General features: G+C 43.2%; 1 protein-coding gene and 1 long non-coding RNA gene across 6 annotated transcripts in view; one reads left to right on the forward strand and one right to left on the reverse strand.

Moving 5' to 3' along the window:
* Window positions 1–15,859, reverse strand: part of LOC106588355 (semaphorin-6D) — a 95,354-nt gene that overhangs the window by 8,690 nt on the left and 70,805 nt on the right. For 3 of the 4 annotated variants that reach the window (XM_014177243.2, XM_014177245.2, XM_014177246.2), the window contains 9 exons: window positions 14,028–14,116; window positions 11,726–11,943; window positions 9,272–9,403; window positions 8,942–9,097; window positions 7,432–7,605; window positions 6,672–6,812; window positions 5,370–5,447; window positions 1,789–1,847; window positions 1,046–1,099 (listed from right to left, as the gene is read on the reverse strand). In XM_014177243.2, the coding sequence (XP_014032718.1) occupies window positions 1,046–1,099; window positions 1,789–1,847; window positions 5,370–5,447; window positions 6,672–6,812; window positions 7,432–7,605; window positions 8,942–9,097; window positions 9,272–9,403; window positions 11,726–11,943; window positions 14,028–14,116 (1,101 nt within the window). The remainder of the gene's footprint in view (window positions 1–1,045; window positions 1,100–1,788; window positions 1,848–5,369; window positions 5,448–6,671; window positions 6,813–7,431; window positions 7,606–8,941; window positions 9,098–9,271; window positions 9,404–11,725; window positions 11,944–14,027; window positions 14,117–15,859) is intronic. The other variant, XM_014177250.2, reaches the window with a different exon arrangement.
* LOC106588357 (uncharacterized) lies at window positions 9,400–15,634 on the forward strand. Of its 2 annotated transcripts, none has more exons than XR_001324645.2 (6): window positions 9,400–10,597; window positions 14,663–14,792; window positions 14,922–14,998; window positions 15,094–15,136; window positions 15,259–15,337; window positions 15,415–15,634. It is a non-coding gene; the product is annotated as an uncharacterized lncRNA (long non-coding RNA). The 2 variants fall into 2 exon arrangements; XR_001324644.2 differs by lacking the exon at window positions 9,400–10,597 and adding an exon at window positions 13,915–14,158.

Genomic DNA, 15,859 nt, shown 5'->3' on the forward strand with positions numbered 1-15,859 from the left:
CTGTGTGCTGCTACATGATGGGATTGATTGCTCATGAGGCGATACCGCCATGATTTTCTACACAGATTGCACCTGGGGGCCAGTCTAAAAGTTCACTCAAAATAGCATTATTAAAAAAAAACAGACTCCAGTCAGAATTGGACTTCCCCCAATCGAGAAATCACTTCTCTGACAGACATTCACGCTTGGCTGAGCTACGCCAGGGCCAGGAGTTTAAAGCCCAACGTGCCTGTTGGCAGCCGAGGCTAGTCTCTCCATTAGCCTCTAATAGCGTCGTTCACTCCATGGGTTAATCACAGTGAACGGCAAAGGCTGGGCTTCTATTACATCACGAGGGTCTTCTCTGGTGCGAGGCTTGCTCTGTGAATTACAATTACCACGCTCAAGTAATATTAGGCCTACCAGAGGGGTTTATTGACTTGGCCATGCCGAGTCATGAACTGCGAGATTGAAAGTACATTATCTATCGGCTACCCAAGGAGATCCTCTTGGTTTAAAAAGTGTATCTGATCTTAGTCATCAGCCTCCAATTTCCACAAGCAGCAACACGTGTTTAATCTTCTCTACAAGATGTGGAACTAGAGCAATGTTTGTAGCCCTGTGAAGGAGCGAACTGAACCTGTTTCAAATCAAACAATACTTTGAATTTCAAGTAAAATAAAAAGCTATAATGGTCTCTAAGTAAAAAGGTTTAACAGACACGGAAAAGATCGGGGTACTCTTTCATTTTCAAGCTGTCTAGTGAGAAGCCTTAAAGGGAAAATACACTTACTGTTTTTTTCGGATTCGTTTCATTAGTCCACTGTTGATACAGTCCCAAAATGTTTTACATGTCAGCAGTCAAGTTTCCAAGATATTAAACATACAAGAACCAAACATACAAGAACCCGTTCACATCGTCATGATGTGAAACTACTAATTGCCAATAGTTGCATGTAACTTAATTCAAAGTGTTTATGCTCAGTCATACTACAATAAAACAAATTGGAAAGCAACACAGGGAGAAAAAAAAAAGGGCGAGAGACTGGGAGAAATGGAAACTGACCGTAGGCCGAGTCTGCCGCAGAGTTCTGGATTCGCGTGGTCGCCAGCACATCTGCTGATGGGAGCAAAACAAAGCATTAACATGGAGAGAGAAAAGACGGGGTGAATTACATACCGCTCACAAAGACATAAGAAAACAAATAGGGTTTTCCGGCAGCATGACGTGAAATACAAGTAGGTTGGACTGCTCTGGATATTTCCAAATTGTGACCCAGTTGTGGATTCAAGTGTCATAAAATACTTTTTAGATGTGCCATTTTCTCCCCTACCGTACTTTTCTCTTCATATTCTTGTACTTTACTTTACTTCTGCCTTATATAAACGTGCAGTGTAGCATGTAAATGTGTCTGCAGTATGTAGCCTTGTTGATAGAACTTCCGTGTGTATCTAAGAACATACTTAAAAATATATATATTTTTAGGTATTTTCTTAAAACTGCATTGTTGGTTAAGGGCTTGTAAGTAAGCATTTCACTGTAAGGTCTACACCTGTTGAATTCGGTGCATGTGACAAATACAATTTGATCTGTACACTTCAATGTTAGCTGGCTGAGTGACAGGTAGCAAATTCACTTGCTACATCGTCAATTAAATCCATAACAGATCAAGCAAAAGGGGAGGAGGTATTTGATATAACACCATGGTAGCCTGTGAAACCCATTCTTCCATGAAGGAAGAGACCCTCTTTTTACAGGGCTAACGCTTAGGTGATTGGCCTGTTGCCATGGGGATGTTGATAGCTCACCGTGGCAGTTTTCAGGGTACAGTGAGTGGTCTCCCTCGATGTCCTGGTCAAAGCCAGCCCTAGAGATAGAGAGATAGGTAGAGAGAGAGCGAGATAGAGAGAGAGAGTGTAAAAAAGGATGCTCATCACCTGTTTCCTGTTTGCTGCCACCTATCCAACTGTAATTGGGACCCGTGTCATTCACTCCAGGCTGGAAGCCCATTTAGCGCCATCCTGACACAGAGAACTTGCCCGACCTGCCAGTCGTGGAGGAGAGAAGAATTTCTATAGACCGTACATTGTGTCAGAGAGACATCCTGCATATGCCTATGACATCACCATCCACCGACAAGGTGGGCGAATCAGGAAAATGGCACGAATGGAGAGAACATCCATTTTTGCTGTTCATCCCTTGTACGCTGTCCAATTAGAAACCAGCGCCACAACTGATAAAGGTCAGATGACAATCACTCTTCCTTTCAGGTGACATGGGGAGCAGACGTCGCCAGGCCTCATTTGGCAAGGACAGCCTGCATCAGTCAGGTGAAAAAAGGCAGCTATGACTAAAGCCAAGGTCATAATCCAGACCCTATTCAAACAAAAATATGTAGCCAGACCCAGTGTTTTGCCTGTGCATATTCCAGCACGCTTTTGCGGGATGTGAAACACATGAGTGCAGGTTTAACTATTAAGGGCTGTATTTGGGGCCACTCTCCCCTCCTACCCACGGAAGTGTTCATTCTCATTAGGATTTTTCAATCAGTGCATGCCGCTTGCACTGATAGCCATCGATAGGTTTCGACGCAGCGTGCTCGCGAATGAGAGAAAAGGTCCACACACAACCAGATACATTTAGATTGGCTGGAAGCTAATGGAATGTGCGGTTTTGAAGGCAGCACACAAGTGTCCATTATGAGAAGGGAATGAATAGGATTAGGTTGGATCCTACTTCTGACACCAACGGGCGCTCATTCTCATACACCCTCCGGCCCTTTCCATCTCGGAGCTGCGGAGTCCTTGCTTTGTGTTCATTTGTTTGTTTTTTTCCCTCTCCTCTCTCGCTCTCGTTCACTCGCTCTCTATGTATCCATTTTCAAAAAAGTGTGGGATGCGAGAGCGCGCTATTCATTTCCCTCACTGACACTTTAAAGCTCTCCTATTTACTTGTAATGAATGAGGGCAAAGGACTAGGAGACATACATATGAATAGATGCAAATTCTCAGAAAAAAGACTGACAACGCATACATGCAAACAACGACCTACCAGAGATGCATACAGACATAGTGATATAACTAGATATAAGCAGATACTGTAAGTAGATATTTACAATGGTGTAAAGTACTTATGTAAAAATACTTTCAAGTACTACTTAAGTAGTTTTTTTTTGGTATCTGTACTTTACTATTTTTATTTTTTACTTTTACTTCACTACACTCCTAAAGAAAATAATGTACTTTTTACAACATACATTTTCCCTGACACCCAAAAGTTACTTTTTGAATGCTTAGCAGGACAGGAGACACCTGAAACCCCACCTCTTTAAGGAATACCTGGGATAGGATAAAGTAATCCTTCTAACCCCCCCTTAAAAGATTTAGATGCACTATTGTAAAGTGGTTGTTCCACTGGATATTATAAGGTGAATGCACCAATTTGTAAGTCGCTCTGGATAAGAGCGTCTGCTAAATGACTTAAATGTAAATGTAAGACAGGAAAATGGTCCAATTCATGCACTTATCAAGAGAACATCCCTGGTCATCCCTACATTTACTTTTGATACTTAAGTACATTTAAAACCAAATACTTTTAGACTTTTACTCAAGTACTATTTTACTGGTTGACTTTCACTTGAGTTATTTTCTATTAACGTATCTTTACTTTTACTCAAGTATGACAATTGGATACTTTTCTCACCACTGGATATTTATACAAATGCTTGCCAATAAAACATATAAAACAGTCACAGGTAGGGACACCCACTCACAACCAAATACGGAGGATTCAGATTTGGAGTAGGCCTAAATAGAAGTTTAAGTTCAGGAGAACAAGCAACATATTTTAAACCGTGGTGGGCCAGGCTGCAGAGATCCTTCAGGGCTGACTTCAGCTCCATTTAGGTTTTTGCCGGCTGCCTCACTTGGGAGCTCTTTGGAGCGTTTTGCAAAGACGGCCTGGTCTGCCAAAACAGCTGTCACATTCACCTCTGGATCAACCCATTAGTCTCCAGGGAAACCACTGACTCGCTGCCACGACAACAAGGCCCATCTGCTGCTCATCTTTGGGAAGTGTCTGAACCACAGTGTCCTGGATGAGGTGTTTCCAGAACCCTGAAAACTTTCCTCGTCCACTGAACTCTAACTCTCTATCCAAAATTGTGATTGATACTTTTGAGTGGAACTTCATGAAACTTGCAATAGTCTCAAAGTTCATGAAACCCCATCTTAAACCACCAATTCCTGTGCTGCTGGAATGAGGAATGTCATGAAACATTTCCCCACAAATCCCAATATTAGATTACAGTGTGTGGTATTGAATTCATGTTGATGAACTACGACATTTAAAAACAGCTACATTACTTTTTTCAGCATCTAAAAGATTCAATCTAGGCCTTTACTGCGGACACCACATGACAAAATGCGCTAAACCTGGAAGTGCCATGTCGAAACTCAAATCTGCAGCAGTCAAAACAGGCAGACTGCTTTCCGCTATTCTCCTTGGTCCCACACATCTAAGATCTTCATTTTTTACTGACCATGTAAAAAATTAAAAAAATTAAATCTACACTCTGGGAGATTTAGGGAGATGTCACATATCAGCGAAACAAAGTGTTGACAATTTGTTTGATTAGTTGAATCGGGTGCGATGGCACTAGGTCAGGACAGAAACCAGGATAACTGCTAGGGAATGGGTGGGGTTGTGGAACAAGGTTAACTGGTGGCATGGCCAAGTGAATCACCATAAGCCCTTACACAGCAGCTTTTTCCATAGCACTGGAGATCAACGATTATGAGTCACAGTGTCAAATGACCCCTCTTCAGTTCATGAGAACTGATCGATGGCAACCCATCAGTTGTTCAGTCATTTCTTATGTTCCAGAGAATTAGAGAGACTATTTTCACTTTCAGGAGGTCCGGGGTGAAAGCATGTTTTATTCCTGATGATTGCCGTATCTGTCAGCTCATAAATAAATCAATGAACTCGAGCCATTGTGGCTCAAGTGGTTGATCGTTCCTTTCACTTAAAGTGCATTGCACAAGTGGAAACTGGCCCAAAGCCAGCAGATATAATGAAACAAATGAATGCATATTAGCATACGGTGTACCAGAGAGTATAATTTGCTGGTATAAAGAAACTGACTAGCGCAAGAAAATGCATCTTTGAAGAGCAGCCCTTATCTGCAGTACAATGATGTCACTCACTCAATTCATTCTTCTTTAATATGACTTCCACAGGGTTTGAGATTTATTTCCCTCATATCTTCTACTCTCTACTCTCCTTTTATGGGGCCCAATACCGATGATAGATATACGATCACACTCAATCCTTTATTATCTTTCAGATTGATGCCTTTCAGAGCGACAGGAAGGAAAGTGACACTTACTTGAACCCTGGCGCCATGTTGGCACAGCTCCCGGTCCGGAGCCAGATGCAGTACGGGTCGCGGGACGACAGACAACTCCTAGAAAAATGACGAGGCAAGAGGCGGTTAAAATCCCTGTATGATATCGCTCCTTGGCGTGCAGGCGATGGGCGCTCGACTGTGTCTACTTTGACACAGTGACACGCCACACACACACACACACACACACTTGAGCCAAGGATACTGCTGCGGTCTAGTGGAGCGTATTCTGTTGGGGCTATTCCCCAGCTGGTGCTCTGCAGAGCGAGACTGGCTGGCCTGCGTGTGAACTCGGGAGAGGTGATTGTGTCTGACAGTGTCAGTGTGTGTTTTAGCTCCCTCTCCAAGATGACAAGTCTGCCCGTGACAGATCTTAGAGGACAGGTGTGTGCATCTGTTTCTAAATATTTATGTGTGTGTGTGTGTGAGTGTGTGTGTGTGTGTGTGTCATTATGGGCCGCCTAGAGGAGTGAAGCCAGTCATCTTAGTGACAGGTGTCCTCAGTCTCTCTCCCCCTGCCATGGTGACACACTGACAGCCAGGGCCACGGGGACTGAGGGGGAGCTCTCAGGGAGGAAGAAGGGAGAGGGGAGGGTCTGACATACACTTGCCTATGGGAGGAGAGAGGGTTGTCTTCTTTGGGTCTCACTTGTCACTCAGTTCTCCGTTTCCATGAACCCTTGCCTCCCTCACATCCCACCAGTAGGAGATTATGCACACGGCATCATTGTGGACTGACCTAGTGTGTTTGTGTGCATGCACGTGCGAGTGTGTGTGTCAGACTATGAAGGAGGAAATGTGTTTTTTTGTTGTTGTTTAAATGTTGAATTATTCCAATGGGAGGATCAGTCAACTATACTGATATTCTTGATGTGGTATTCTGTGCTAATGATATCCTGAACATTTCCCCCAACATTTACAGGCTGTTCAAATATTGATTATATGGGCAATTAAGCCGCCCTTTTTAATGTTTTGGTTGTTTGCCAAAATATGCTCTCTGCACCAAATACATTTGGAGAATTTGATCATTTCCTCATGCCTTCCCTGTACTCTTCTTGCTCCATTATCTGCCAAATGACTAGAACAAATATAAATATTTGTTTATATTGAAATAACTTGACCACAAATTGACATTTAAAGAGCTTGGTATCCAGAGACTAAGTATTTGTTATAACACAGAGCAAACGATTTTGAGCAGTGTAAAAGCAGTACTAAATCCTAACAATACTGCATATCCTCCTATTTGCATTCGTACACAATCATTTCTGCATTGTTGTAACTCACTTTTTACAGGCGCCGTGCTCGGTGCAGCGGCTGAGCGGCACTCTGATGACACAGCTGGTGAAGGCCACGAACAAGGCATGATGCTCCTTATCCAGCTCCATTCCCAGAATCCTCCGGTCCTCCTGCCCCTGAACGTTACACCTGTGGCAAAATATGGTCACATGGACACGTGAGATCCCTTATAGCACAACCATACTAATGGATCGGAGTTCGACCACAGACACGTGAAACACAGTACAATTCATCTATCACAGATAGAAATGGGAGCCCCAGAGGCTAAAGGCTAGGCTATCTCTGTAATAAATGTTCATTTAGTAAGTTTACATACCATTTGAACACGTAACATAGTGTGGAAAATACAATTACTCTGCCTGTGAACTACCTTAGTTAATATTTTGATCACTTGGTAGGGGTAATACCACGATAATGTGGGTTACAGCTTCAAAGGAATACTCCACTCAAAACTATTTTTTGTATTTGTTTCATTCGTCCACTGTTAGTATAGTCCCAAAATGTTTTGCATGTCAGAAATCAAGTTTAAGAAATAGGACTTTCATCGTTTTGCATCATTATGATGACATGGTCAGTATTTATAGCGTATTCCTTTAAATCAGGTATAGACTAATTCATTTGGAGAAGTTCCTGGCTGAAATTAGACACTGGTGACAGTCAGGCTATAACAGTCAGGCTTTCATTCCATTACCGACTTTTGCTTTTACTACACCAGTTAATGACTGACTTATAGAGGTTCTGTACTGACTTAGAGGGGTTATAGACATCAATGTCCTCCAAGAGTTGGGAGCCAAAGGATGCGTTAGGATGAGTGCTGGACAACACCTTCAGGACCCTGCCATCCTCCGAGCCCAGGAAGACTACAGTGCGGTCCTTAGACGGCCCGGCAGAGGTGTCCACCGCAATCTGAGTCAGCTTGTACCTGGAGAAGGGAAAAAACACAGTTAGCGCTGATTGAACGGCCGGAACTGGTAACTAGTCAGCTATAATGTGTCAGTCATTCAGAACAAGTGCACCGCCATGACTGGCATGGAGATACGGGTCAACATAGGGTTATACTTTTTTTTTTTTTTTTACTTGGCAAGTCAGTTAAGAACAAATTCTTATTTACAATGACGGCCTACCCCGGCCAACGCTGGGCCAATTGTGCGTCGCTCTACGGGACTCCCAATCACGGCCGGTTGTGAGAGAGGTTGGATTCGACCCAGGGCGTCTGTAGTGACGCCTCTAGCACCGAGATGCAGTGCTTTAGACTGCTGGGCCACTCGGGAGACTTTCAGTTGGATATGGTTTTTCAACCCTTTGTGCTTTCCACCCACGTGATTCTGTAAAATTTCTGTGCACCAAAAGATGGAGTGGAGAGCACACTCAAATGGGGTAGTCAGAAGTGCTAGACTGCAGCTGCGTTGAAATTTCATTTCTTCTGCTTTAGGCTACTTTCTGGGTGAGATTTGGCACTTCCCCGAATGGTTACTGTTGGTTGCCTAGCAGGATAACAGCTGTCAAGGAAGGTTTTGTAAATGAACCATGATTGCTTCCAGAATGTGCAGGTTCTTATCTTTGTGTGTTTGCACGTGCATATCTAACGCCAGTCATCTCAACTGGCTGCTAAAGACTGCATAGCCACTGTATGTCATTTTCAGTTTATTAACATCAACTATGCTATAAAGTATGTTATTTCCTCTGGTTCATGAATGCAACACACTCGATGAGAATATCCTATGATTTAAACCCCATTTTATCGTCCAATATTTCCATGACTTCACTAGGATTTCCGAGACATTTCACCAGGATGTTTCGTCTCTAGATTTGGAAGCAGTGTGAGATAACACATTCCCTATGCACCCCTGACTTTTGTTGTCATTTACCAGAGTATCACATCAGCTTCCTGCAGTGAGAAGCGGCAGGCGGGTCACCCAGGGGGTGCAGCAGGCAGACTCAAACAGCTCATATCACCTCTGCACCGCCAGTAAATGTCAAACTTTGTGGATGAAGCCACAGTCTCCGGTCAAATACGGTAGCAATAGCTAGGCTGAGGCAATTTCTGGGTTTTGTTTGAGCGAGAACTTCAGTTATCCGATTTGAGTAAAGTGTCATTCATTGACTAATTAGATTTACTGTACATGGTTTCACTAAAATACTGATATGTTTAATTTGATCAAATGTTATATTACGTTGCATTATTGTATATTTGTCTATGTTGCCATTTGTCCACACAAAGAGAAATCTTTATATTGTTTGGCACTGCCCTACAGTACCTGCTGGTGGTGCGGGTGAAGCAGGGCCGGTCGTTGACGGAGGGCACCGCCTCGTCCATCAGCGGGTAAGACTTGATGAAGGTCAGTGTGTCGTCGGGGAAGTTGATGGATGACTTGTAGGCCGAGGCCGGGCCATCACCGGCACAGGAACCAGGCCTAAAGTAGAGAATAGAGAAATGACATTTGGCAACTCTTATTTAAACAAAACACAGGTGTGTACTGTCCTAGCCTAGCTGGTCCCAGATCTGTTGGTGCTGTATAGCCAACTCATAGGTTTGTCGTCATGCCTGGTCATATGTATTCTAGTGCCCCTTCAGGATAGTCTCATACCTGGGCTTAGGCACCTGTTCCTCCGGTACTGGGGTCCAGGCTGAATCACTGGTCTTCTGCTCCTTAAACTTCCCATTGAAGGCCTTCTCTATGTCGTCCATGTAGAAGGCACACACTGCTGAGCCAGGGATACTGACGAGGGAGAGACGCAAAGAGCGTGTTCAATAAAAGAGCCTCGTGGGATTAGGCTGTCGAAAAGGTTTGTTGAAACATGGTTGGCTGGTCAAACAAGGTGAAAAAAAGTGACATGATTTGTATCTGGTGAGTACGGCTCTGTGTATAATTAAAAATCAATACCAAGACGTTTCTGTGGTAAAACTAAAATGTTCCTGTGCGGCGAGGAAGGAGGTGAAGTGTGAGTGAATATCACGCCGTTTTTCCAGTTTTAGTGGTGTTGCATATTCTTGCAGTGTAATACCCATTTCAGATAGATGTGGTATATTACCTGTAAAATATACTGTATAAGGCAATGTTTATATGACCCCCTTTCGATCAGCCCTTTATTTACTACTTTCTTGCATGTAAATCTTTTATACATAGTGGGTAACTGGCAAATTGTGAAGGGTGAGGGGGTGTAGTTAAACCATGGGGGTAGGGCTGGGCTATACATTAAATTCCAAATGCCTGTATTGCAAGAATCTAGGTTTTCTTTTGTTTTTATGAGTGTTCGGTCTTTGGTCTCGCTGCTTCTGTGTGCACTATCCCACTCGCACAGACACCAAGCCCCTGCCGCTTACAGTACAACAACAAAAGACAAAGTAACTTCTTCCTCTCTGACAGCAAGCAGTTTAAACTCGCTATTTGCATTTGAGGTTTGGTCCAACAGAATCGGTCATATGGACACAAACTATTAGACATGATTTTACTGTAATAGACGAGAAGTGAACCTTTATTTTTGAGATTTTTTACTCCCCAATTTCGTGATTTCCAATTGCGATCCAATCTCCCCAACGGGCTCGGGGGAGGCAAAATTCGAGCCACGCGTCCTCCGAAACATGACTCGCCAAGCCACGCTGCTTCTTAACACCTGCTCGCTTAACCCGCACCAATGTGTCGGAGGAAACACTGTTCAACTGATCGACTGAAGTCAGCTTGCAGGCATGATGAGCCAAGGAAAGCGCCCCTGCCAAACCCTCGCTCGGCCAAATGTGCGCCGCCATATGGGACTCCTGGTCACGGCCTGCTGTGACACAGCCTGGGATCGAACCCCAGGCTGTAGTGACCCCTCAACACTGAGATGCAGTGCCTTAGACCGCTGCGCCACAAAACTTAACCTTTTTAGGTCTCAGCTCCCACCATGTGAAACAGAGCAGACCCTACTAAAACGTGAGTATCAATGAACACGATTGTGGAAAATGTATGCTCCGTTTGTCGTGCGCGGCATAGCAGCATTTTAGCCACATACTGTTATGCGCTAGCTGTCTAGTCTGTGTTTTATAAATGTGCAACGAGCGTAAAGAGACACGTTTATATAAGGAATTGGAAACTCGTTCTCATTCTGTGAAATAAGTATCTTCTTATCCAGGTGGGCGACTTGATTTCAATCTTAACAAAGTGAACAGGCCATGTCGTTCAAACAGTTGAACAGAGGGTGCATTCATAACAGTTCAATTGTTCTACCTTGTTAGCAAGCAAATAGATCCAAGTTGGCTAAACTTTAAATATAAAAGATTAGCTGGCTACTCACTAGCATGTGGGCTTGTGCTTGAGAGATTGTTTATGAGACCCGTGTTCATTTTCTATAACGCCTGCTACAAGAAGTTTGTCACTATTCGTGGATGTGCATATTTCTGGTAAAATTTGTAACAAAAAGGGTATTTTCATAGACTACTTGAAAGCCAGATCAGTGATTATTGCAACAAAAAAAAAGCAGGTTAAACTATTTTGATAAAATAATTCAATTATTAGTGGGTCTTATGCTTGTGGAAGGCTTTTATTTAGCTTAGGCATACTTTTATAAGCCCTGAAATCATTAGATTATTCGTGACTGTTTGAAATGCTGTGTATTGACCTTTAATTGTTCAAGCTTATTTAGAGAAAACATTTTATATATTGTGAATTGCCCATAAGTTTGAAAAAAAGATATACAATTATTTTTAGGCCATTTTGCCCAGCCCTACATGGGGGCTGTTTGCGTTTCAAATTAGGGAGGTGTTGAACAATGGAAGTGTTAATGAATTTACCTTTAATAAAGCAGAGAACAATTCACACACGATACCTGTATTTTGGTTACATGACTTCATCTTTAGGTGGGTTTTAATTGTCCATGTTTTTTACCCCCCCCACCCCTTTAGATATACAAAAAAGCAGGTAAAAAGGATCATGCATGGTAAAATAGTAGGAATTGTGTCTGTATGAAAGGGGTATAAGAAATGTATGGATATTGGCTTTGATGGCTTAGTGCCCAGTCATTTAACATTCATTCACCACTACTTTCTTGACCGCTAGGCTAACCTGTTAGCTTGCGTAGTGAACACTCCCACCACTGCGGGGCGCTGGTTGATCTGCAGCACGTTGGTGAGGGACTGCAGCACATCGAAGTAGAAGAAGGAGTCGCCGGGCACCGAGCAGTTGAGCCGCGTCTTCAGGAAGGAGGTCCAGTAGCGCTCCAGCACCCGAGGAGAGCCGCCGTTGTCGTTCTTACACACCCGCGCCACACGAGAGAACACCACCTTGGAGCCGAACCAGAAAATAATGAAATATCACAGAATAGTGCTTTATTATTCTTGGCGCTCTTCTCCTGACCCCCTGAGACACGTGACTTGAGAGGCTTGAAGCAGCAGGGGGGGGTCAGCCACAGTTCTAGCTGTCTGGGGTTACCAAGTGCCTTGCTTAAGGGCACAACGGTAGTAGCGGGTACTTGAGATTCTGTCACCAGCCGTTATGATTTCATTTTCAACTTGCCCTCATCTGGGATTTCAACCAGCAACCCGCTGGTTACACCAGACTAACTCCCACAAATGGATGTTATATTTCCCATTCATGATAGCTCTGTGGATGCGGTCCAGAAGGCTGCAGACCTGTCATTATAGTTAATCTCCTATGTCCGACCATAATGGTGCCTTTATCTTTTCACAATGAATCGATCACCCATCTCAACTAGTCTTGATACATCTGATAAGAGAACATAGTACATCCATTCTCATGTCTTGCTCTAATGGACATAGCTGAAGAACACAATTCATACAGTACAGTCATGGCCAAAAGTTTTGAGAATGACACAAATATTAATTTCCACAAAGTTTGCTGCTTCAGTGTCTTTAGATATTTTTGTCAGATGTTACTATGGATTACTGAAGTATAATTACAAGCATTTCATAAGTGTCAAAGGCTTTTGACAATTACATGAAGTTGATGCAAATATTAATATCAATATTTGCAGTGTTGACCCTTCTTTTTCAAGACCTCTGCAATCTGCCCTGGCATACTGTCAATTAACTTCCGGGCCACATCCTGACCGATGGCAGCCCATTCTTGCATAATCAATGCTTGGAGTTTGTCAGAATGTGGGGTTTTGTTTGTCCACCCACCTCTTGAGGATTGACCACAAGTTCTCAGTGGGATTAAGGTCTGGGGAGTTTCCTGCTGGACCCAAATTATCGATGTTTTGTTCCCCGAGCCACTTAGTTATCACTTTTGCCTTATGGCAAGGTGCTCCATCATGCTGGAAAACGCATTGTTCGTCACCAAACTGTTCCTGGATGGTTGGGTGAAGTTGTTCTCGGAGGATGTGTTGGTACCATTCTTTATTCATGGCTGTGTTCTTAGGCAAAATTGTGAGTGAGCCCACTCCCTTGGCTGAGAAACAACCCCACACATGAATGGTCTCAGGATGCTTAACTGTTGGCATGACACAGGACTGATGGTAGCGCTCACCTTGTCTTCTCCGGACAAGCTTTTTTCCGGATGCCCCAAACAATCGGAAAGGGGATTCAGAGAAAATGACTTCACCCCAGTCCTCAACAGTCCAATCCCTGTACCTTCTGCAGAATATCAGTCTGTCCCTGATGTTTTTCCTGGAGAGAAGTGGCTTCTTTGCTGCCCTTCTTGACACCAGGCCATCCTCCAAAAGTCTTCGCCTCACTGTGCGTGCAGATGCACCCACACCTGCCTGCTGCCATTCCTGAGCAAGCTCTGTACTGGCGGTGCCCCGATCCCGCAGCTGAATCAACTTTAGGAGACGGTCCTGGCGCTTGCTGGGCTCCCTGAAGCCTTCTTCACAACAATTGAACCGCTCTCCTTGAAGCTCTTGATGATCCGATAAATGGTTGATTTAGGTGCAATCTTACTGGCAGCAATATCCATGCCTGTGAAGCCCTTTTTGTGCAAAGCAATGATGACGGCACGTGTTTCCTTGCGGTAACCATGGCTGACAGAGGAAGAACAATGCTTCCAATTACCAACCTCCTTTTGAAGATTCCAGTCTTATTCGAACTCAATCAGCATGACAGAGTGATCTCCAGCCTTGTCCTTGTCAACACTCACACCTGTGTTAACGAGAGAATCACTGACATGTCAGCTGGTCCTTTTGTGGCAGGGCTGAAATGCAGTGGAAATGTTTTTGGGGGGGATTCAGTTAATTTGCTTGGCAAAGAGGGACTTTGCAAATAATTGCAATTCATCTGATCACTCTTCATAACATTCTGGAGTATATGCAAATTGCCATCATACAAACTGAGGCATATATGTGTCATTCTCAGAACTTTTGGCCACGACTATACATACATTTATGGTTCTATCACTGACACCCTTTTACCTTGCCCAGGGTGGTGTACTCCACTGCAATCTCACTGAGGAAGAAGTAGACATAATTCCCATACTCAATCGCATGGTGGAAATGGGGCTCTGGTGAGGCAAGCAGACACAACAAGAGGGGAGAAGTGAGAGGTGAGATCGAATGAAAGTCATTATGGGGAGTCATCATTTTCTGGAGAGTATCTGTATCTACCGGAGATGGAGTCCCTGCTGTTCAGGCATTTGCGCCAACCCTGTACTAACACCTGATTCAACTAATTACATACCCAGCCATCACCTTTGTCTTGAGACGTCTCAAGACATCTTAAGAAACACTCAATGCCATGTCTCGACATGTTATGGGTATCAAGACACTAATGTAAAATATTTAGTCTTTATATAGTCTTTATTTTGGAATGTTTAACATTTCAAATTCATGGAACATTCTACTGACAGTTGATATAAGACTCAAATGGTAGTCTGTGAAACCTGGAAGATTTACAAACAGTTTTTTTTCAACTTGAGGAAAGCAAGCAAAGCATTTTAATATGTAATGTACGTTAGCCAAAATAATATTTAGTCAATATGAAGAAATATGTTAGACATCTTGTTTTGGCGCTACCAAAAAAAAGATCCATCTCCGTTTCTTTTTTTCAGTTGCCCATGGGGGATCATAAAGAGGGGACGGGATCATGTCAAATGTCTCCACCTCGATGATCGTTCAGCCATCACCACCGATCATCTTAAGATGTCTCAAGACAATAGTTGACCTACTCTCGTTAACAGGGTGACTAATTCTGGTCTTTCCTGTGCAGTTTATTAAATAGAGAATACATCTAAATGTTACATTAAATATATCCCCCAAATAAATTGCTGGTGCATTTATAGATTTGTCTTGTTTTGTTTTATTGATCAGCCCTGCCAACCTCACGTGCTGCAGAGTAGACTGGACTTATCCGAGTGCTGACCTTTATGCATGGTTAGGCTGACGAGGTAAGACATGACTGATGCGTGCATCTGCTTTCTTGTTTTCACATGTGCTTTGGTAGTTATTGTGTAATGAACATGGCCTATTTCTCTTTTGTCAGGATACAAGGATGGAAGACATGTCAGCAACTCAACTAAATTAAGGTAAGCTGTCACCCAGCAAATACAAGTGAGAACACCGCATTGCAAAAAGGACCATGACCCCATGCAACGTTAATTTCTTCCCATGAGAACAGGAGTGCTTAACTGATTCATTCTATTTTCAGGCTGGACATAGACAAAAGCTGGGGTCCTATCTGGTGTCAAACAGTAATCCCTCGTGGACGATAGGGCTTTCTGCTTCAGGTGAGCTATTCATAAATAATGTACAAGAAAATAGCAGGGTACCTAATGATACCTAATTACATTTTATTTTCTTACAGATTAAGGAAGAGCGGCTCTGAGATCTGAGATCCCCAAACAAGAGATGACTATCTGTCTGTAAAGACTTGAAGATAGGAGTTGTTTGGAGCTCTACACCACCTTCACCACCAGTTATTTTGTTGCTTCTGAAATTGTTATTTTTGGTCAATAAATCTCGATTACTTTGATTTGGTGTCCATCACAATTGGTGCTATGGATGTGCATGAGAGTTGCAGAGTGAGTGATTAGTATTTATAATGAATAAAAAAAATGAAAACAACAAATTATAAAAATGCCTTGGTACTTCCAATACGTGTTTATAGAGACGTGTCCTCATTTTCTAAGACAGGTCTCAAGACATTGTGATGGCTGGGTATGTAAGGACTTGATGATGTAATTATGAGTTACAATGGGTGTCCTGGTACTGGGCTGAAAAATCTACACATCCCCAACCAGGACACTGAC

This window comes from Salmo salar, chromosome ssa27, assembly GCF_905237065.1.
Source record: "Salmo salar chromosome ssa27, Ssal_v3.1, whole genome shotgun sequence".
Lineage (NCBI taxonomy): Eukaryota > Metazoa > Chordata > Actinopteri > Salmoniformes > Salmonidae > Salmo > Salmo salar.